Source organism: Caloenas nicobarica, chromosome 12 (genome assembly GCF_036013445.1).
Source record: "Caloenas nicobarica isolate bCalNic1 chromosome 12, bCalNic1.hap1, whole genome shotgun sequence".
Classification (NCBI taxonomy): Eukaryota; Metazoa; Chordata; class Aves; order Columbiformes; family Columbidae; genus Caloenas; species Caloenas nicobarica.
In genome coordinates this window covers 13,622,487-13,644,227 of record NC_088256.1, presented here as the reverse complement: position 1 = coordinate 13,644,227, position 21,741 = coordinate 13,622,487, and the positions used below count along the sequence as shown (strand labels likewise).

General features: G+C 50.4%; 1 protein-coding gene across 6 annotated transcripts in view; it reads right to left on the bottom strand.

Moving 5' to 3' along the window:
• ZMYM3 (zinc finger MYM-type containing 3) overlaps window positions 1-21,741 on the bottom strand; it is a 32,255-nt gene that overhangs the window by 7,763 nt on the left and 2,751 nt on the right. For 5 of the 6 annotated variants that reach the window (XR_010606893.1, XM_065643599.1, XM_065643598.1 and 2 more), the window contains exons 2-13: window positions 13,714-14,601; window positions 12,963-13,006; window positions 12,481-12,553; window positions 11,393-11,684; window positions 10,774-10,951; window positions 10,135-10,347; window positions 9,434-9,584; window positions 8,752-8,867; window positions 5,130-5,216; window positions 4,653-4,803; window positions 3,909-4,081; window positions 3,318-3,483 (exon numbers count right to left, since the gene is read on the bottom strand). Coding sequence is in view for 5 of the 6 variants with exons in the window: in XM_065643599.1 (XP_065499671.1) it covers window positions 3,318-3,483; window positions 3,909-4,081; window positions 4,653-4,803; window positions 5,130-5,216; window positions 8,752-8,867; window positions 9,434-9,584; window positions 10,135-10,347; window positions 10,774-10,951; window positions 11,393-11,684; window positions 12,481-12,553; window positions 12,963-13,006; window positions 13,714-14,587 (2,518 nt within the window). In the remaining variant the exon portion in view is untranslated. The remainder of the gene's footprint in view (window positions 1-3,317; window positions 3,484-3,908; window positions 4,082-4,652; window positions 4,804-5,129; window positions 5,217-8,751; window positions 8,868-9,433; window positions 9,585-10,134; window positions 10,348-10,773; window positions 10,952-11,392; window positions 11,685-12,480; window positions 12,554-12,962; window positions 13,007-13,713; window positions 14,602-21,741) is intronic. The other variant, XM_065643601.1, reaches the window with a different exon arrangement.

Genomic DNA, 21,741 nt, shown 5'->3' with positions numbered 1-21,741 from the left:
AGCTAGTAGTAGCGTTACAAGATATGCCAGAAAGCAGAGAGATAGTTTTGCCCCAGCCCTAGGGACGCAGTCCGCTCCCCTAAAGAAAGAGGGGATCATCTGCAGGTCAGAGGTGCGTGTGGCAGATACTTGTCGCAGGTGATGACATTATCATCCCAGTTTGGATGATAAATCCAGCTCATTTGCTCTGCAGAGAACCTGCACCCATCTCAAAGGCTAACGAGCTAAAAGAGCACCTTCATCCAAGTCTCCCGTGAGCCCAGGTCACCTGTGTGGCTCAGAAGAACTGCCTCCTGCAGCACTGACTAACCGTGGGCCATGCATGAAGGAGACACCTGCAAGGAGAGCAGCAGGTCTCAGCACCCAAAGGGAGTGGCAGGTCCACTGACACCTCCTACATACAGATGGGCTCTCCATGAATGACTCAGACACCCAAAGAACCAACACATGGGCATTCACATTGTGTGGATTTCCTCTGTCCCAAGGAAACACAGGACAGCTCTGGAGCAACCAGAGGCCCAGCAGGGTCCACTTGCTGAGCACTACAGCAGGACAGGTAAGCTCCAGTCGGAGGAAGCTCCCTAGCCCACAGCTGAGCATTCAGCCATAGGATCTGCAGTCTCAATGAATCCAAGAACTCCCCCTGACCAGCCTGAAGTGGATGGGCAGCAGGTCTAGGTGGGAGACATTAGTGGCTTGAATGAGAAAAAACAAGCTATGGAGTATGAGCAGAGTTTCTGCTGCAGCAGAATCAAAAGTTAAGTTGATTGCCCCACAGGCAGTGATTTAGGATTAAGGGAAAAAAGATTCTCCTGCCACAAAGCTCCACGTGCTACATGTCCAGGCTTACAGGCAAGCTGCAGCTTATTCTGTACTTTCATCCCAGCATCAGCAAGGAGCTGTGAAGGCATTGCCGGCACCAACCACGACTTCTGGCCCTCTGTCCTCTCCAGTTGGATGGCTCCATGCAGAGCCAGTTCCTCTTGGAAGTCTTTGGGCACGGTTCTGTGGCAGAAGCTCCTCAATACCTCATAACACAGACTGTTCCCAGCAAAGGAACAGCCCCTTTTATCATCAGCAAGCACCCTCAGAATCACCAACTTGGCAGCAGCTACTGGGTCACAGGGTTCAGGCAACCACTGGCTGCAAGAGAAGCAGCAAGTAGTCAGCAGCTCTGCCCAAGAGGGGCCCGAAATTTAGGCAGCACCTTGTGAGGGGGGCTGTTGGGTCCACAAGAGACCCTGGCTGGACCAGGCAGAAGCTGTTCCTCACCATGCACTGCTCCTCCCAAAATCCCCTGCACAGCATGCTGGGCTGGAAAGCTTTGTGTGACCACACGGCCCTGGCTCCAGCACCCTTCCCGTGCAAGCTGAGCAGCACCCCACAGCCCTGGGACCAGGATGTCCACAGCCATCCCACAACTGGCAGGGGATGGGTGTGCCAGAACACACAGGGGACCCAGTGTCACCAGTGGCATTCACCAAGCGTGGCAGCTGCTGGGGCAGCCTGAAGCTGGCACTCAGCCGAGCGTTTGCCACTGCTGATGGGCTTTTTCTTGGCTGCCCTTACAGTCCTCTGCCTCCCAGGGTGCTTGGAGAGGCAGCTGTGGCATGGTGAAGGGTGATGGCACATGTGCCAAACAGCAAAGTTCTTGGGAGCCTCCAGAGACGCTGGAGGGGGCTCAGACTCTCATGGTTGTTGGTGGCGGAAAAGGTTACTTCTCAGTCTTGTGGTTCATGGCTCCAAGGAGGCAATGGGCAAACGGTGTGAAATACGCTTCCCTCTGCAGAGAGAGCTTGCTTGCTGTGCCTGTGTCCCAAAAGCAGTTTTACTAGTCCCTCAGAAGCAAGATGCCTTGAAGGCAGAGGACAAATGGAACAGCATGGCTAGGGCTGTGGAATCACTTGGTGAGCTACAGGAACCAGCAAGTTTAACACTTCTTCCTCCCTTGGGAAGCAGGACGGTCTGTGCCCCACCAAGCAGACTCCCCCTTGGCACACTTGTGCCAGCAGAAACCAACAGTTCCTCATCCAGGTCACTCCAATGTGCTGCCACTTGAGCCATCACCTCACACGGCCTTTTACAGAGCACGGATCTTGAGGGCAGGCTGGGAATCCCCAGGCTGGGGGAACCTGCTGCTTCTGGCAGAGCAGTTCCGTTTTGTTGCCTAAGCAGCAGTGGCATCGAGGGCTTCCCCTGTCTTGCAATCAGCCCACTGCTGTCAGGAAAAGGAACAAGGAAGAGTGTGGAGATGGAGGACGAGATCTCTCACAGGAAGGTCCTCGCCTTGCTTTCCCCTCCTTGGCACACTCTAGTCAGGGTTTTACATCTTGTGAAATCCCAGGAAGGGCAGCAAAGCCCTGAGCCTGTGATGCAGGTATCTGTTGAAGCTTGATGCACTGAAGTAAGTCCCACCATAATCTGGAGGCATTTTAACTAGATCACACAGATTACCTAGAAGAACGTGGCCTATGAAAGACCAAGCAGAATGAGACTACATGAGTGTCCGAGAGTCAGGTGATGTCTTGTCACTGTCACTATGAGCACGTTCCGTCCTGAGGGATCCCAAAGCACTTTGCAATCTTCCAGAAGCAACTGGCAACTGATACGAAATGGGGCAACAGGCAGTGAAAATCTCCTCTCCAGCTGGAACTCCATGGTTGCAGAACGGGGTTATCCGGGACACGGGGTTGGCAACTCCCAAAGCTGCAGCAATCTTTGGGTAAGTGGTAGGACTCCAATCTAACATGGCAAGACACAGTGCCTCCAGCAGCTCAGCACTCCCTCAGGATTGTTCTAGGTTCAGCTCTGGCTGAGGAGAGCCCACCTACAGCATCACCAACACCACGTCCTGCAGCACCCTGTGTTTTCCTTGAATGTTTCCCATCCAAGCACTGACCTGGCCCAATCCTGATTAGCTTATGAGATCTGAGGAGGTCACAGCTCGGAGGTGGTGTGAGGCTGCAGGTGGATTATCATGCCAAACCACGCTGTCCCCTAACCCTGCAAATCGAGCTCTCCGCTGGCAACATGAGGATGTTAAATCCCTGAGTATCCTCGCTAAGAGTGTGAGCTACAGGCAGCACGCTGGCACCGGCTCCTCCCGTCTGGGCCCTGTGTGTCATAGAACCATAGACGTTAGAGATGGAGAAGCCCCATTAGGTCCCACTCCGTCCTTTCCCCCCCAAGGGCCAGTGCAGGATTGTTCCCTAGCGTCTCATCCAGTCCCAGGCAGGAAGCTTCCACCCCTCGCTGTTCAGTCTTCCCTGTGTCTCTCGCACTGAGCTATGCAGGTCCCCTCCCTCCCTCCTACTCACTGTTCAGCAGGCTCTCGGGCCCCTTCTGCGTGTCCAGGTTGGGCTGGTTCTGTTGATTGTAAAATCGCAGCAGACACTGCTGGTTGCAGAAGTGTTTGATTTGCCCCCGCCAGTGGATGGTTTCCAGCAGCTTCCCCTGACGCTTGCAGGCATGGCACCGAGCTGCCTAAAGCCCGCATCAGCAGGAGAGAAACAAGGAGTAACTAACCACACCCCCTCCGAGTGCAACACAACTCTCCAGTGAAAGGTGCACAGAGCAAGGTGCTGTGAGCTTCCCCACAGCAGTGCCCTGCCAGTGCCAGCCGGGGACTCCAGCGGTGCGAACTTCTCACGGCAACACTAGCCACGGATCCAGCACTGTGAGCTTCCTCAGTGCAGTGCTCTGGCAGGATCAGCTGGGGACTCCAGCTACATGAGCTTCCCCGTAGCAGTGTCCCGTCATTGCCAGGCAGGACTCCAGCAGTGCCAGGTTCTCCGCAGCAGTGCCAGCCAGACTCCAGCAGTGCGAGCTTCCTCAGTGCAATGCCCACTTTTATCTGGGTGCTGTGCCCACCACAGCACTTAGCACAAGCTGCCAGTGCCAATACTGACCTTGAAGTACCAGAGCAAGTATTTGCTTTTGCAGTCTTCACTACAGAAGTCCCAGGTGCTGCCCTCCAGCTGCTCGGTGACCGCCCGCTGGCAGGTCTGAGAACAGTAGGTGCAGGTGATGCAGCACAGGCCCAGGTTCTTGGTGAAATCCTGTTTGTAAAGAAGCACACACCCTGCGGAGAAACAATAGGAGTGAAACCTTCCCAGGACGAACTGGGGGCCTCCCTGACCCAAACATGACCAGAATCCAGGTCTGCAGAGACAACAGAGCACACGCAACACACTGTAGGGAACAATCCAGCACTGGCCCCTGGGGCTGGGATAAGATGGGACCTCATGGGGACTTGCCATCTCTCACCTCCATGCTTCTAGGAAGAGTCTGACTCCAACCTCCTGTGTGCAGGAACCCAGCAGGCAGGGCAAGGCCAGGTCAGGCCAGCCCAGACGCAAGAGCGTAGAAGTGCATGATGACAGGAGGAGCGGAGCTGCCACCTGCTGTCTCCCCAGCCCCCAGAGAGAGAAAAGCTGTGAGAAAGCCCTCCCCAAGGACACAACGAATGGTAAAGATCTTGCCCTAGGGCCTGGCTGGACAGCAAGCCATCCCCACGACAGTCCTCCCTTCACTGCATGGCAAGGCTCTCGCCCCAGGGCCTGGCTAAGTCAGTCTCCCCTCTGTTCCTCTCCATGCTCTCTTCTCATCCCCCAGCATGGGGGCTCCGCCTCTCCCGTGCCTTCCCCAAGTACCTTCGCTGCAGAAGTTCTTCTCCACTCCAGAGAAGCGGATCTTCTCGTGCAGCAGCTTCTCCTGCTTGCAGTGCTCGCACTGAGACACCACCCCGTGCAGCCGCTTAAAGTCCTCACAGCAGTCCTTGCAGCAGAACTGATACACCTTGTCCTGCCAAAGAGACCGCCACCAGCTCAGCCAGGCTGCCAGGAGGTCCCCACGCTTCTCAGGGAAGCAAGAGCAAGACTACGGGGCTGAGCCAAGTCCCCAGCTCTCCTGGCACGGGGTCTGGCAGGAGTGGGCTCCTCCTGCCCTTCTGACATCCTGCTGAACATCAGGAGTGCAGCACTCAGTGCAGGGTCTCCAGGCGTGTCTCTGCAGCTAAGGCATTCCGAGCACTGGTGCAGGAGCTCTGTGTTGAGCAGGAAGGGGAAGGAGCCCTGCGGTCCTCATGGGGGGTGGCCTCCACCTCAACAACCCCCGGGGAAAGTCCTCACCTGCCAGTCTAGGATCTCCGGCTTCCCGCTGAAAAGATTGTGGCAGTAATGGCAGCTGAGGTGGATCCCACCTTCCGGGCTGGTGCGCTGCAGGAGACAGAGAAGCTCATGGAGAGAGAGGCACGCGGAGGGCAGCGAGCACTCGCTTTGCGCCGCCACCTCCTCCTGCCTCTGCCACCCTTCACGGTCCATCTGCCCCTGCTCAGACCTGCGCTCGCTGCCACTGTCAGTGACTCACAGTCCACCAAGATCATGTCTCAAGCTCCCGGAGAGCAGATTCTTGAGCAATTTCACTTGGCTTCCAGTGTACTGGGTCCAGCTCTTCTCAGGAAGGCAAGCTTTCAAGCTGCCATCCCTCTGGATTTGAAAATGTTAAGAGATGTGGGGCTCCACTACCTCTTCTGGGAATTTCTCTAAAAGATCTTGAAGCACAGGTGCCTGGTTTCTATTTTCAAGGTAATGCAACTTCAGAATTCAAGAAGCCGCTCTCATCTCACCTTCTTCTGCTAGATTAAACAGCCACTTAGCACTTGGTGTCTTGTCCACAACGATATATTTATTAATAGAGTCATCTTCCTGGTTTTCTTTCTGATAACCTCAGATAAGGTGCTCTGTGAGTGCTTCAGTGCATGCATTTTTCAAGACCAAGTGTGATTTTTCAGTCTTTTTTTCAACACACTTTCAATTCTTCTTCAATATTGAAATAAAGGGGATATCAGATGAACATCCTTCCCATCTGTGCACCATTCTAGGTACCTCTTTTGCTCCCTGTTGCCCAAATTTCAACGCCCTGTTCCTCTGCTTGTACTTGCAATAATTTAATTAATCCTTTCCTCTGTGGATGCAAACTGAGACACTCATACTGAATGGCTTATCTCCTGTAATCCCAAGGCCTTTTCTAAATCCATACTTTCCCAGGACTTACATTCCCATGCTACTTGATTAAGGCTGATACAGGATCTTGCACCGAACTGTGTTTCTGCACATGCTAAGAGGAACCAGCCTTGTCAAGCAATCCCATTGCTTTGCTTTCTGTGACCACCCTGACCTCAGTAGGAGTTAACACTTCACCAGTTTTCGTTTCATCTGCAAAATTTTATCACGCTTACTTTGACTTTATTTCCAGATGACCAATGAAGATGTTGAACTCCTTGGGCTTAATACCAATCCCCAAAAAGCCATCTTGAAACACTCTCTTCAGTGGTTTTTCTTTGACAAGTGTGTTCTGAGATCTGCCAGCAAGACAGTTCTTAATCCAGGATATGTACGGGTTTACTCATACATTACAATGCTGATTTTACATTGCAATAATTCAAGTTAGGTGAATTAGTCAAAGTCCCTGGTAACTGGAAAAAGGGAAATATCGCACCCGTTTTTAAAAAGGGTAGAAAGAAGGACACTGGGAACTACTGGCCTGTCAGCCTCATCTCTGTGCCGGGGAAGATCATGGGACAGATCCTCCTAGAAGCTGTGCTAAGGCACATGGAGGACAGGGAGGTGATTCATGACAGCCAGGACATTTTCACCAAGGGTAAGTCTTGCCTGACCAACCTCGTGGCCTCCTGTGATGGAGTAACTACATCAGTGGACAAAGGAAGGGCTACGGATGCCGTCCCTCTGGACTTCTGTAAGGCCTTTGACATGGTCTCTCACAACATCCTTCTCTCTAAATTGGAGAGATAACAATTTGATGGGTGGACCATTTGGTAGATGAAGAATTAGTTGGATGGTCACATCCATAGGGTAGTGGTCAATGGCTCAATGTCCAGATGGAGATCCGTGACAAATGGTGTCCCTCAGGGGTCCATACTGGGATCTGTACTGTTTAGTATCTTCACCAATGACACAGACAGTGGGATCGAGTGCACCCTCAGCAAATTTGCAGGTGACACCAAGCTGAGTGGTGCGGTTGACACACCTGAGGGACAGGATGTCATCCAGAGGGACCTGGACAAGCTTGAGAAGTGGCCCCATGCAAATAAGCCTCATGAGGTTCAACAAGGCCAAGTGCAAGGTCCTGCACCTGGGTCAGGGCAACCCCCAGTATCAACACAGGCTGGGGATGAAGGGATTGAGAACAGCCCTGTGGAGAAAGACTTGAGGGTACTGGTGGATGAAAAGCTGGACACAAGCCGGCAATGTGCACCAGAAGGCAAATCGTATCTCAGGCTGCATAAAAAGAAGAGTGGCCAGCAGGTCAAGGGAGGTGATTCTGCCCCTCTGCTCCACTCTGGTGAGAGCCCACCTGGAATCCTGCATCCAGCTCTGGAACCCTCAGTACAGGACAGACATGCACCTGTTGGAGAGGGGCCAGAGAAGGCCACAAAAATGATGAAAAGGCTGAAACTGCTCTGCTGGGAGGACAGGCTGAGAGAGTTGGGGCTGTTCAGCCTGGAGAAGGCTATGGGGAGATCTTATTGCGGCCTTTCAGTACCTAAAGAGGACCTATAAGAAAGATGGGGACAGACTTTTTAGTAGGACTTGTTGCAATAAGACAAAGGGCAATGGTTTTAAACTAAAAAGACGGTAGATTTAGACTAGATGTAAGGAATACATTTTTTACAATGAGGGTGGTGAGACACTGGCCCAGGTTGCCCAGCGAGGTGGTGGATGCGCCATCCCTGGAGACATCCCAGGCCAGGCTGGATGGGGCTCTGAGCAACCTGATCTGGGTGGAGATGTCCCTGCTCATGGCAGGGGTTGGACTGGATGAGTTTTAAAGGTCCTTTCCCACCCAAACTGCTCTATGATTCTATGATTCAAGTCTTATGAACTCTACAGCTACCATACCAACACCATTTGTGATCTCAGTGAAGGATTACATCAAGGACTAAAACAAATAAACCCAAACAACCAAACACCACCCAAAAAAACCCACCAACAACCAACACAAAAACCATAAGAAAAAAACAAACTCCAAACCCAAATGCTGCAGCTGCTAGTAACTAATTCTCTACCTCTAGATTCTCTTTCTCAGTTGTCCAAGCCATGTCCTGGCCCAAGTTTCCCAGGTCCTCCTGGCTGTTGCTTTGTTCTTTGACAACTGTACAAAACTAACATTCTTCCAGTTGCCTTTGAATACTCCAAACATTTCACATATGCTGAAACTTAACATCAGAAGATTAAAAACCTCCAGTCAAGTCTTTGAGGATTATTAAACTTGAGGTATCCAGGCCTGCTGGTTGCAAATTTTGACACAACGCATCCTAGAAGATTTATGCTCTTTGGTGACACCTGGCTCAGAGGGCAGCTCTGCCCCTTTCCACCCCACTAGCAGGTGCCCACTGTGCTTTGCTACCTTACTTGTGCTTTTGCTTGTGCCCTCATAAGGCCACTACCTCCCAAACCACTCAAGCAGCACAGCTCTGTACTGCACTTCGCTGGGCACAACCTGATAAGACAGGAGTGAATTACAGCCCATCTTACCCCAATGGAGGAATTGGGAGACAGGGCCAAGACTGAGTTATTGGCTACTACAGTCACTGCAACTCTTGTGCTCCTACAGAGACTTTCTTACAGACTCTCCCTGAGGAGCTGGAGGAAGGTGGAGCCTCTGCCAAGTGTGAAAGGAGGTGTGAGCTCTACTGCCCAGCTCAGCCCAGCACGAAGGATATTTCAGTACCTGGAATTTGGTCCAGCAGCTGGGGCTGCAGAACTGGTAGACAACCCGGTCTGTCTTGTTGTAATAACAGGGTTCAGATAAACTCTTTCTGCAGAAGCTGCAGGGTCTAGGGGGACCTGATGAAACAGATAGGAATTGGTGAGGGCAGCAGCACAGGACGTGGGACTGGATTCAGATGATGGCATGTGAGCTACTCACTCATCCTCAGTCTGTCAAGCCATTATCAAAAAGCAAGGGACAAGAACACCAGGAAAAATAGCAGCACCAGATTCTGCTAGGACAGAAATGTTAAACGCAGATGGAGAGCAGAGTGGTTCAAGGAAGTGACCTTGGCTCTACAGGAATTTGGGCAAACAGGCTGCATTACTTGCACCAGAGACTGTACCCATTCCTGGACACCCTGGTACTCCACGTAATGGAAAGGGCAATGCCAGCACAGTACGGCACTATAATGGCTTCCTGCATTCTCAAGAACAGTAACGTACACTAACCCTCAGTATTAATCTGTCTACATGCTGCAAGGGTTCCTTTGTCTCCAAATCTCCTTCCACTTGTCTCACTGGACTCCTCCCCAGGCCAGCAATGTGCCTTCTTTCCAGTCTCATCCACATGCAATAAATAGTGCCAAGGAAGGAGTTAAGAGTGGAGAGGTGACCGATTCCGTGTACATAGGTGCTCTTACCAACCAAGCCCGACTGCTTCACTTTGTGGGAGGTAGTGCAGCAAATGGAGCAGAACAGCCCCATCTTGCCACTGCGATCCATGTTGGGCAGCATGTCGAAGTTTTTGCACAGCGTCTTGCACCACATGCATGGGTAGACTCGAGTGTTCTTCTGTAAACACAGAACAGAACAGAGCTGCCAGGGAGACCATTACAGCCAGCGAGGTCCGACCCTCACATCCCACCCTGCCGCTGTATCTACCACGGGGCAGCTCCCCCACAGGGAACACCTCCTGATGCCAGAGCCAGGCTTGCGCTCTGCAGGATCAGGTGGTAGCAGCAAAAAAGATCACCCTAGCAGAAATACAGAGCTTGGCAACCCCATCAAGACAGTTAAGTGAAGCCTGCTCAGGCCACAGAGGAACATATCCAGCCAAGCTTTCGAGAGACACCCAAAAAAAGCCAGCCCATGCTAACTGCATACACCAGTGTCGCTGCACAGTCCAGCTTACTGAGCGCCTGACCCATGCACAGGTACAAGGTGGGCCCCACGCAGAATAAATAAATTCTGTTTGCCTGCTTCAACGTTTCTCCACAGCAACCTCTTAAATGTTTTGTCAGCAATAAAAGGCCAAGGGGATCCAAGTCACTGGCTATTGCATAAGGTGCCCTGTGCCAAGCAAAGGAGCTGTGTGCCCACAGAGATCCCCCATCCCACGCACCTTCTTGTAACTGTTGAGACAGGCAGAGTTGCAGAAGCGTTTTTGCTGGCCTTCGTGGAAGAGGTACTCCAGGGGCAAGCCCTTGTTGTAGATGTAAAGTCCGCAGTTATCACAGCAGTTGGTTTTGAGCCCTTTGGTGGCCCGGAACTTGGTAAAGCAGGCGTCGCTGCAGATGCGGTGAACCACACTCCCATTGCTGACCTCATGCTGGATCTGCAGAGACATCATCGCTGTCACTCCCCAAAACCACCACGTGCCTCCTTCCAACGTGTGTGCACCACTGCTACCACGGCCCTTGGGATAACGGGCTGCCACACTAAAACTCAGGCAAGTGCCATACTGGAAGCTGGTGCAGACTGAGGATGGGCTCCCTCACCAAACATCAGCAGGGCAATTGGGAGAGTGGAAGAGCAGGAAGCAATGAGCTTCAGGATGGAGAGAAGCAGAAGCCTTATTTCTTCTGCTGGAATAAGGACTATAATAAGGAAGGACCTGGAGCGAGCCCAAGCCAGCTCAGAGGCTGAAACCTCACAGCACAGGAGAACCTGGCAAACACCCTGTGATGGTCCCAGGTGTGACCAAGTGCTACAGGTCACAAGCACCTCATCCAGGACATGGGAAGGACAAGCATTTGTTTACCTCGCCAGGTTTGTGGCAGACACTGCAGCGGCTGATGTCTGAGGCATCTGCGGACTGAGGTGCTGGTCTGTGCTGCTGGGCCTCGTAGAGGGACAGGCAGACAGAGGTGCAGAACTCGTGGAAAGAGCTGCCTGAACCGATCTGGGCAACCACAGAGTCCTTGGTGTTCCAGATCTCCCTGGGGATCAGGAGGGGATGTGTTAGTGCAGGGACACACCGGTCCTGCTGTGAAGGGACAGGATGGCACACTGCAATGCACGGGACTTTTTGGTGTCCCAAAAGGGTGGCAAGAACGGTCTCACAGCAGCTTCCCTCCCAGCCCAGAGGAGTGGTGCCTGAAGACGGAGCATGTTGGAGGTAGTTTTGAGAGGAGGCTGGGATATGGGCATTGAGCCCGGGGACAGGCAGGGAAAGGCAATAATGTGAAGGGGGTGTAGGGAGCATGGGATGGGCAGTGCGTGAAGGAAGACATGGGGCAGCAGCTGGCAGTGGGCACGAGTGATGTGGGTGAATGGGAAGCATGAGGGTCACAGGGACAGGGACTGGCAGGTAGGGCTGTGGGGCAGGTGAATGGGGTCACAAGTGTGGGAGCATGGAGGAAAGGGAAATGCACACCCACTTTTTACAGAAGGTGCATATCTTCTTGCCAGGTGGTCTTTTTGAGAAGGTGGTGAGACAGGAGCTGGAGCAGAAGAGCTGCGGGAGCCCTTTACGCTGGTAGGCAGTTTGGCCCTTCTGCAGTGGGGTTCGGCAGTTGGCACAAGTCATCTTGGTGACAGTAGAGCGGGCAGCTCGCTGAGCCATCTGAGTGCGTAAAGACATGCGAGTTGAGCGTCGGGTACGAAAAGGAACAAAATCCTCATCGTTGGGATCATCCACCATTGCATCAGAGTCTTCGTCAGAGACCGGAACTGCAAAGCAGCAAAGAAAGATGCACAGAAATCCCTAATGAGGAAGCGAAAGTTCTGCCATGAGACACATGCTGGGGCTTTCTGAGGTCACCTTCCTACATGCTTTGTACCTGTCTGCAGGGAATGGTAAGGGGACCCCTAAAAGATATTCTACTGGAATTGAAGATGAGTCAGGAGTTCTTTAAGCACTTCTTTAAGCACTTAAGTAACTTCCTCTCTAGGAAGTCATGATTTGCCAAGGTTGAGCAGAAGCTCAAAGTGTGAACATTTACAGCTGAAAACCCTCCAAGAACTGGTAGACCTTAAAGGGAACAAGCTGGGTCACCAGCCTCCAGCACAGGCAGGCAATGGAGGAGCAACACACCAATGGGAATGGCAGGGTGATCCTTCACATCTCAAAGAACAGACACTTCACATGTTTCTGCAAGAAAATCCCCAAAATGCAACCTTCCTTCAGACAGCCTGCTGCCATAGAGACAAAGGAAGAAAGTTCCTGGCTGAGGAGATGGAGGATGGATTTCCTGGGAACAACCCCAGAGTCTCATCCTATTACTTGGTGCTTGGTGTTGACATACCACTGTAAAAATACTACAACCCTCCCTTCAACCTAAGTGCCCTGAGAAAGCAAGCCAAGAACCACAGCATGAAGACTTGCAGGGTGAAAGGACCGGCCCCTGAAAGTCCTCACAGAAGCTCCAGAGTTCCCACCAGACTCACACCATGAACCACCTGCCCACAACAGGCCTGGGCTCTGCTCCTTGGCTGAAAACAGCCACTGACCCCTCCAGTTACTCACTGCTCTCAGAGGAGTTCACAGTTTCGAGCCTGGCAGCTTCTGATCTTCTGGTTCGTTCACTTCTTTTGTGCTCCTAGAAGACATTCAGAAAATACTTAGGTTAACCATCTGCTAGGACAACCAAGGATAAATAACCCAGATCATGGTGGAGTTCCAGCTTCTGTGATTTGCTTTCCCAATAACTGAAATACAGCTGAAGCTTTCCCAATAAGGCTGAAAACAGATAAGACTCCATGGATACCTGACCAGAGCTGGCAGGATTGGGGAGAGGGGGAAGTAGGCGTATGAGAATTACATTCCAGCTGGGTGTAACAGGGACACACTGAAGCCACATTACAGCACAGGGATCACCCCGTCACAGAGGGCATGCAACTTCCTCCCCAGAGGGGTGACAAGACAGCTAGTGTTCCTCATGGAGTCTGACAACAGCCAGCCACCCTTTGTGCTCCTGTAGCATACGTACTTGATTGCATTCTCCTCACCTTGTCCATTCGCAGCTCACTTCCCTTCCAAGAGAGGCCTTCTCCTGGAACAGAAGCACAGAAGAAGCTTGCACCTAACATCTTGCTCTTCTCCAACAAAAGAAGGCAGGTGTTCTGCAAATGCAGCCACCCTTTGGGTCAGTCTGCACATGAAGTCTCAGACATTCCTGGCTAACAAGCACAGTTCTGGTGGTGATCAGACACAGGAAAGCTCCTAAACCCACCACGTGTAGTCAGAGATCCAAACACGTGGCTTGGGAGGAGTCCTGTATGGGGGAGACCTCCCTGCATGGGGGAGGCAGGCTGGGCAGTTGCCTCCAACTGTGTCTAACCGAGACTGAGCATCTGCTGAGCATGGCCAGCCTGGGCAGAGGGACTTTGCCAATTGGAAACACCTTCTCCTGGTGACTCCCAGTTCCAGCAAAGACTCCAGTGACAAAGGACGTGAGCTAAGCTGATGCGCAGCTGCGGCTCTATCAGGGAAGCTGCTAGCTGATGCAAGCATTGAAAATCAAAATTAAAGCTACGAAAGACAGAGCAAGAGCTTATGTGCACCAAGGAAGCAGGTTCCAGAGCATTACTCCCTGTAAGCAAGACACTTTCCCCAAATCTAGCCCATCAGTAGCATTGATAACTTCTATCGCAGCAAATGAAGGGAAAGGTTGGGGTGCAAAACAGACTCCAGCTTCAGCAATGGGCAGCAGGATGACTTCCTGAGCAACAGACAAGTTCTGCAGAGATAACAACCTACCTGCTGGTGGTGAGGCTTCCTGTGCTTTCAGTACACTGCTTTCTTTAAGTGAGTTGCTCCCACTATCATCCCCTTCCTCTGCCTGGTTTTCCTCCGTGGGCTCAGGGGGCAAAGCTGCAGCACTGTTGTCTGGGCTCAGGTCCACCTCCGCTTCCCCTGCCAGCCCTTCTCTCTGCATGGGTGAGCTTTTCCTTGGTGCCTTCAGCCTCATCTTCTTTGTCTGTTTAAGATTAAGTTGTGGTGGGGCCATTGGTGGGCTTGAGGATTGTGCTGTGATTTCTTCTGTGGCTGGGGCACTGCTGAGGTCCCCACAGGCAGGAATGGGCTGTTGGGGCGATTCAAGGGCATTGTCATCAGACAGTGCAGGAATAGCAGCAGCACTGCCTTCTTTTAGGTCCCCAGAATCATTTTTTGGTGCATCTTCCCCTTCTTTCCATGTTTCTGGAACAAGGGCTTCTCTAGAGAGGGCAGAGGAGTCTGCTGGTCCATCCTCCACATCCTGGGAAGGATGTGCCTTATATAGCCCATCCAGGCCCTCCGATTTATCTAGCTCAGTCAAGTCAGCAGTTTTATCCAAGTCATCAGGTTTCTCCAGCATATCCAAGACACTAGGTTTATCTAGAACGAGGTCATTTGATTTGCTTAGTTCAGACAGGTCATCTGCTTTCACTAGAAGGTCCATGTCCCCATCTGCAGTCATCTGCTTGGTTTGATCCCAGTCAGGGGGCTGAAGAACGGAAACTTCCTGGGTAGAAGCTGTTTGGGAGCCCAAGAGATCTTCCCCAAACTCCATGTGAGCAGGGAGATCACCAATAAGTGGTTTGTCAGGCAAGGACAGGGGGTCCAAAGATCCCAAAAATTCACTGGAATCCATTTAGAAGATGTCAACTGGAAATGAGAGAGAGACTTGCAAGTTAATGAAAAGTAGTCTGACACAGCGCATAAATTGTCCACTCTTCTGAACACCGGTGGGTGAAACAAGGCCCAGTAATCCTGCTAGCCATAACCAGGACACCAGCAGGTCAATCACACCTACTTGTGAGGTTACAAAACTCTAAAGCCAAACAGCAGGAGTGGGAAGCAGCAGTTCGGTAGAGCAGACCTTCAGGAACTCCATGGCCTCTGCACCCCTCACCACAGCACAGCAAACACACTTGCTTATGCTAAATGACACCCTGGGGTATCAGAAATGCCTCGAGTACCACTTCAGGACGCTTCACACAGCTGTTCTGTGGTGTAACACCCCCATCCCTGCCTTCCTCCCTGCCTCACCAGACCCAAATCATCTGGCCTGTCCTTTCTCCTGATCTGTTCTTAAGGAGCTAATGCTCCTTTTCTTTTTAAAATATCTTTTCTCTTAAACATAGAGGCAGAAAGAACACCTGCACAACTCTGTAGCCTGTGCCTGGAACAAGATACAGGATGACAAGATGCATGAATCTTGTCAGAGGACAGATATAAACCATATTATAGCATAACTACAGCTAGCTACAGCATAGCCCCAAAACTATGTGGGCTAATATTCAGGCACAGAACAATTGGAAAAGCTACAGTTAGAACTAGGAGGAATCCTGGAGAGTGGCAAAAAGAAAAGTCGTAAAGCCCATGATGTTAAAACCGGTCACAAGTGGAAGAACAAGTAGCAAAGTAAACACAAGTGTGCAATGCGGAGTTGGGAAAAAAGACCAGTGGGACATCCCCAAAACAGGCTGTAAGGAGGCACTACAAGGAAGGCACCAGAATCAAAAGATGTGGCACAAACCTATCTCCCTCCATTAGAGTCATTCTAATTCAAAATTTGGCACTGGTTTAAGCCATGAAGCAGAAAATTCAGTATTCTTGTCTATTGGGGCTTACTATGGGCAGAACTCATCTATATCAGTGGAGGAGGAAGCCTGAAATAATGTGATGATGGCTGATTAATTCTTTCTTTATGTCCTTCCCTCTGAAAGGATAAGCAAGTCTCACTCACAAATAGTTTACTCAGAACTAAACAGGACATATTTGAACAGAGAATGTACCCAACTTCTGAAACTCATTTAAGGGGGAGTTTAGAGGATCATACTCTATAGCTGGAGTTCAAAGACATTGCCTCCTTATTTTACCTAAAAACACAGTAACATTTTCTGTTTCACAGTGGCAGATAAGCACTGTTCCCACAATCACAAACAGAAACTACAGAAGATGTAATCTTCAGAGATGCTCAGCAAGTTCTACCGCTAAAGACTTTGGTGATTCTGTTTGCCCTATTTAGTTACAAAGGAGACAAAGCTTCTAGAACGAGCCCATTCCAGAGCAATACAGGATCTGATACATGTTTTAGGGTGGCTGATAGAAAGAAGAACAAAGTGAAATAGAAATAAAAACATCTGAAAGGAAGGTTCTAAAGATTTGAAGCATGTGAGAACCCTCCCAAGATGATGAACACATTTTGTCTGCTGCTCAGAATACAAACAATGCCTCCTTCTCAAAGATGTTCCCCACGCAGATTTCCAGATGGACAGCAGATCTTACAACAATAAGCAGCAGAAAGGTCAAGCCGCCCAGACAAATAAAGAAAGTTTATTTATAAGTATAATTATCAGGACTAACACACTCCTCAAATTCACGTTCAAACACTTCACATGAGTTTGCAATGATCCACAGAGGTGATACTCCTACAATATTTGCCACTTTCAGCTGGCAAATATTTCACTTCTATATTTGCTTGGTAGAAATAGACCCTGGGAACAATTTTGGAGCGTAAAAAAACCACTTGGACATTCCGTTCCAGAGGATACTGCAAGCAACAATTCATCCATGACCTTGCCACGCTCCTCCTGGAGCCATTGAGGATGGACCCAAGGAGGTGATGCTGAGGAGCATCCCTGCTCGCCACTGCAATTCTGTTTCCCTGACAATGAATCTTTACAGTGGCTTTCAACTGCCAGCGGATGAAGATGAAGAGGGCAGACCTCAGAACAGAAGAGAATGATGCTTTCCAGCTCCGTGGGTTGCTCTGAAATCAAACTCAACCTGAGGAAATTGGAGATGCCCAGCTGCAGCAGGGCAAGAAATGTTGCTGCTCCTGTTTGCCCCAGGCGTTCAGATTCATCTGGGCTTTCTGCTGAGCTTCACATTAGGTTAAGCTGCCAACTGAACCTGCACTTTACCTCTGGTGAAGTGTCTCCTCACTTTCTCCAACAGAAGAAAAACAGCTTGTTGTTTCTGGCAGATGCTGAAATGATGCAACACAAGTCATAACATTTTTTAATTCCAGGACTATCTAACGCACAGCTCAGTCACTGCTGTGCTTGAAACCTTCCTCTTTCCCAGCCACATACCTGGCAGCGAGGAGAGCAGGCTGGAACATGACTTGGCCAGACAAAGAGGGGGCCGTGGGCTGAAATCCTGCACGTTACAGCGGACACAACTGCTCTATTGGACACTTGGAAACTCCTTACTTAGGACTCGGCACCATCCTCTCCAGAGTATTCAGTAACGGACATTCCTGGGAAGATCAAGTTCAAGGAGCAAAGTCCCCTGCACAACAGTCTGAAGCGGAGTGCTCCTCACGTAGCATTTCCAGAGAAGTGACGGGGACGGCTGAGGGTCCTCCCCGAGCACACGGGACCGGCACAGAACACAACATTGACCACCAAATCCAACACGTGTGGCTACCAGGCCTGACCTGCCCTTTCTGCCAAAGAAGGGGCACAGGGATCTCCTCTCAGACCTGGCAGCTCAGAGTGAGACACCTACACCGATCGACTGCCTGGGATTCTATCTAGCTTATTAAAGACATCAGTGGTGCTGTGACTGCACAGATCTTCCACATCTCACTGTCTTCAGATAACTATTAGCAGGGGAATATGTGGCCTACCTACCAAAATGAGAAGCTACCACGAAACATTTAATTAAAATCAGACAGTAAGAAAAAATATTGTTGTTACTCCCTCACGATGTAGTGAAAACCTCAGAAGTCCCTGCTGCCCAGGGAAGAGCCCAGCCATGCAGCCACTGCTTTCCTCTAGCAAAGGAACAGCAGCTGCTTGGTTACCCATCCTAGACTTTTGTTTATGGATATGGATTCAAATTTTCAATAGTTGTGAAGACTGAAGAACTTGTATTTTTCATTATTAGAGATCATTTGAAATATGAAAAGCATCAATAACTATAAAAATTAAGACACTTAAATCAACGTTCCTGCTAATTCCCACCTATGAGTTCTGTAAGACCTGAGCAGAGCTCTGGAGAAAGTTCCTATTTCTTGTGCCAAACTTTAGAATAAATAGTAACACCCAAGCTAGTGTTCTTGACAACAACAACAGTGGCCGATACACGGTTTTATCAATAAAACATTAATAACATCATGTCCTACCAGCATGGTTTCAGTCAACGGATCTTCATTAACCATATTACACCTCGGGTGACAAATGCTGCAAAAGCTAACTTCATTGCTGTGACTTATCCAAGTTTACCTGCGCAGTTGATAGCTTTCCAGATTCAAGCACTGCAAACATTTATTACAGATTGGTTAACTCATTTTAAAGCAAACGAGTTTATGAAAAACCACCAGTAAACTACGCGGACTGCTACGGACCAGGTTTCAGTTCAGTCAAAAGTCTCCAGAAAGGAACAGAAAGTATTTTGTTATTCACTGGTGTTTTTGGAGAGGCAGCTCTCTGAGCCCCCACCTGGCAGCCCAGACTTGGTCTCCAAAGAGCACAAAGCCCATCGGTGACATCCAGTGCTGCTTGCCCACAGTGCCACATTAGACCATGACTTAACTCATTCTGGGCTAGTGTCTACATGTGATGACCAATACTGGAAGAGCTGAGATGCTTCAAATGAAAAAAAAAAAATAGCTGACATAGTAATGCAAGAATCCAACTGCTTTGAGAATCAACCATGGTTCAGAAAGCACCTGCCAGTGATAAACCTCTTTTGTTCATTGAGAAGAAATGGGGAGACATGACCCATCTCAAGGGAAAAAACAAAACAAAACAAAACCATAACACATAAAACACAGAACAAACCCACGACACATAAAACACAGAACAAACAAGAAAACAAGAAGAAAATCTACAGCAGAGGACTCTTCAGAGATACAGACAAACGCACATGAGGACTCAAAAAGCTGGAAGTCAAAAATCAGACACTCAGAAACAGCTGTTTCCAGATTAACACTATAGATGATTATTTAAACAACTGACTCAAGGGTATGTAAACCCTCTGTGACTTGGAGATTTTAGGACAGCGTTGAGTGGCTCCATGTCTCCTACAGCTACTGCAGATGCCACTGGTCAAGTAGTTCAGCTTGTGCTTTGCAGGCAGGGCTTGGTGAACAGTCGTCTCTTCTCACCTCCAAATGTATTATTGGTTGTCTCCATCAGAGCGCACACAGCGGCAGCTGTCACCATGTCCCCTTCAGGCCAGTCTTCATGTGTGACTGGAACTGTCTGCACAACAGGAACTGCCAGATGGGGCAAAGAAGGGCCTTCCCAGAACATCACCAGCAGCCTCAAGACTCCAGCCATGGTTTTCTAACAGTCCCAAAGCCAAAAGGTACCAAGGCCACCGCCAGATTTTTCTACAGCAGGAGCACCAGCTTATGGTGCCGGCCTCAAACTTGATATAGCAGTCCCCCAAAATCAAGAAAACCATCTGCTCAGTGTTGGAGGGTTCAGGCTAATTCCCCAAAGGCAGGAATGACCAAACTAGATTTTGAGCTTGCATTCCAAAACTTCATCTCAGCTTCAACAAAGTGCAAGAGGAAGGACAAATTTCAGAAATATTCTTGCAGAATTGTCTGGAATTAGGTTTACCAGGAGACTCTGCAACACTTCAAAGGTACCTGACAACATTCCTTGGATTTCAGCATTATTTGCTGCTAACCCAACATCTCTGTACCAGTAGTAAACTCTAAGAAAACCAAGAGGAGCTTGCTCAACCACCCGGAACACCATCCTGACAGCAGTTTGCAACTGCTTGAATACTCACATCTTCTCATAAGTCCAGGATCCCCCCAAGCGCTAAGTGTCAGGTTTTGCAACAGAGAAAGGAGCAACAAGTCCAGGTACGATCTAACACAACTTGCTTTCTTTACACGTGTTCAGACAGAGGTGTTAGCGGCAACACGTGGCGTCTGGAGAGCAATTCAGCTTCAATAACCAACTCCACTTGGAGATCCAAGTCACAGAGCAAACTCTCCTGCTGCTCATACAGCTTTGTGTCTGTACCATGAATAAGCAACATTTCTTCCCAGGCTCACCACATGACAACATCCACCAAAACAGCGTTATACACTGGGGAAGGGGATGGGTGGGTAAAAAAGCTTTGGGAGTATTATCTGAAGCACAACAAAAAAATCATGGAGGTGCAAGGCATGCTTGAGCAGCATCTGTTGAAACTGCCCAAATGATATCAAGACACTGATTAAAAGACAGAAATTGACGGTAGACCTGGAAGTGGTCAAAAAAGATGCTTCCCGCAGCCTCTACCTGTTGCCCAAATGCTGCAGGAGAGTGTTGAACCCCCTTACGCAAAGTCCTGGACATCTCCCACGAGCAGCCACAGCCAGCTGGAGAGGAAAGCTGCAGGCACAGCAGGTGATTCTCCAAAGGAGATGCCACAGCCTGGCAACAGATCACGGACTCCCCAGCCCTGGAAGTCCTCAAAACCCAACTGGACAAAGCCCTGAAAAATGCGGTTTGAAGTCAGCTTTGCTGTGAGCAGGACGTCGGTTGGACTAGAGACCTCCAGAGGTCCCTTCCAATGTAAATCTGTCTGTGGTTCTTTGGATAAACCTTACTACCCAGGGAAGAGAGAGAAGACAAGAAGGCAGAGTCCCAGGGAGGATCTGAGGGCAAAACATCTAATTTTCCTTAAGTGGCCTTACAGAGCCAAAATATTGGAAGTGCAAGGTGCCTTTGCTAAGATAACAAATTCAATGTCACAGCTCTAGCCTATTCCATACTTCCCTTCTGCTCCAGAGGCTTCTGGTAGCAAATCTGTGTCCATCATGGTCATGCATCCCAGCATCACTGATCATAAAACATCCATAACAGAAATAACACAAGGGGCTTTGTTCCCAAAGCGAGGTCGTGGGCTCAGCCTCAGCCCCTTGCTCTGTATGTCAGAGCTGCGGAGGAACCTCGTGTGACTTACGGTCACCCTCCAAACCAAGGGCACCTGCAGCAAGAGGGATAGGCAGGTGCGCAGGAAAACGGGGATTGTGCAAACATGCACACTGGGGCTGTAAGATGCAGATCGGTAATTACATGTGGCAGCGTGTAGGTTGCGGCTAGTCTTTTAATAAAGCTGGGCTGGCCATAACGACAGAGCTACACTCTTACCATCAGCTTTGACCCTGGGGTAGGCAGGCTTAGGCGAGAAAATGCGTATTAGAAGTTTTCTTGGAGAATGCAGCAGCCATGAGAGGAGAAGAAGTTACAGCCTAGAACAAGAGCCATAGCTGGACCACAGCAGGAGGAGAAGAGCACAAACGAAGCAGCTCTCGTCCTCCTCAGAAAGAGACTGCAGGAACCATTCCCCAGCACTCAGCTGAGCATCCTGTCCCCCACCATCACCTGACACACACCATGCCCAGTGCTGCCTCTGCCCACACAAGCCTATCTGACTGCCAGGGCCTCTTCCTGCACCAGACACGTGCCACAGGCAGCTCCCAGCCCCGCTGGTGCACGTCCTCCCACCCGGGGCCAGTCCCGCCTGCACCTCTGCAAATGACACGGGCGGTACCGCTGCTCCCCAGGGCAGCTCGCCGGCCGCGCTGCTCACACGCCAGGCTCCAGCGGGTCAGGGCTTCACCTCCCCCAGCAGCACAAGGCAGCTGCAGCCCCGTGGGGCTGCTCCCTTCTCTTGAGGGGCCTGATCCTCGACAGCAGCGCGTGGTGTCCAAGGATCCACGCACAAACTCCGGGCACCGGGGACACCCCCACGCCCTGCCCAGACCCAGCCCACCCGCCCGGGGGAAGGCAGACAGAGCGGTCGGCCAGTTCGCAGACCGGCAGCTGCAATTTTTTTTTG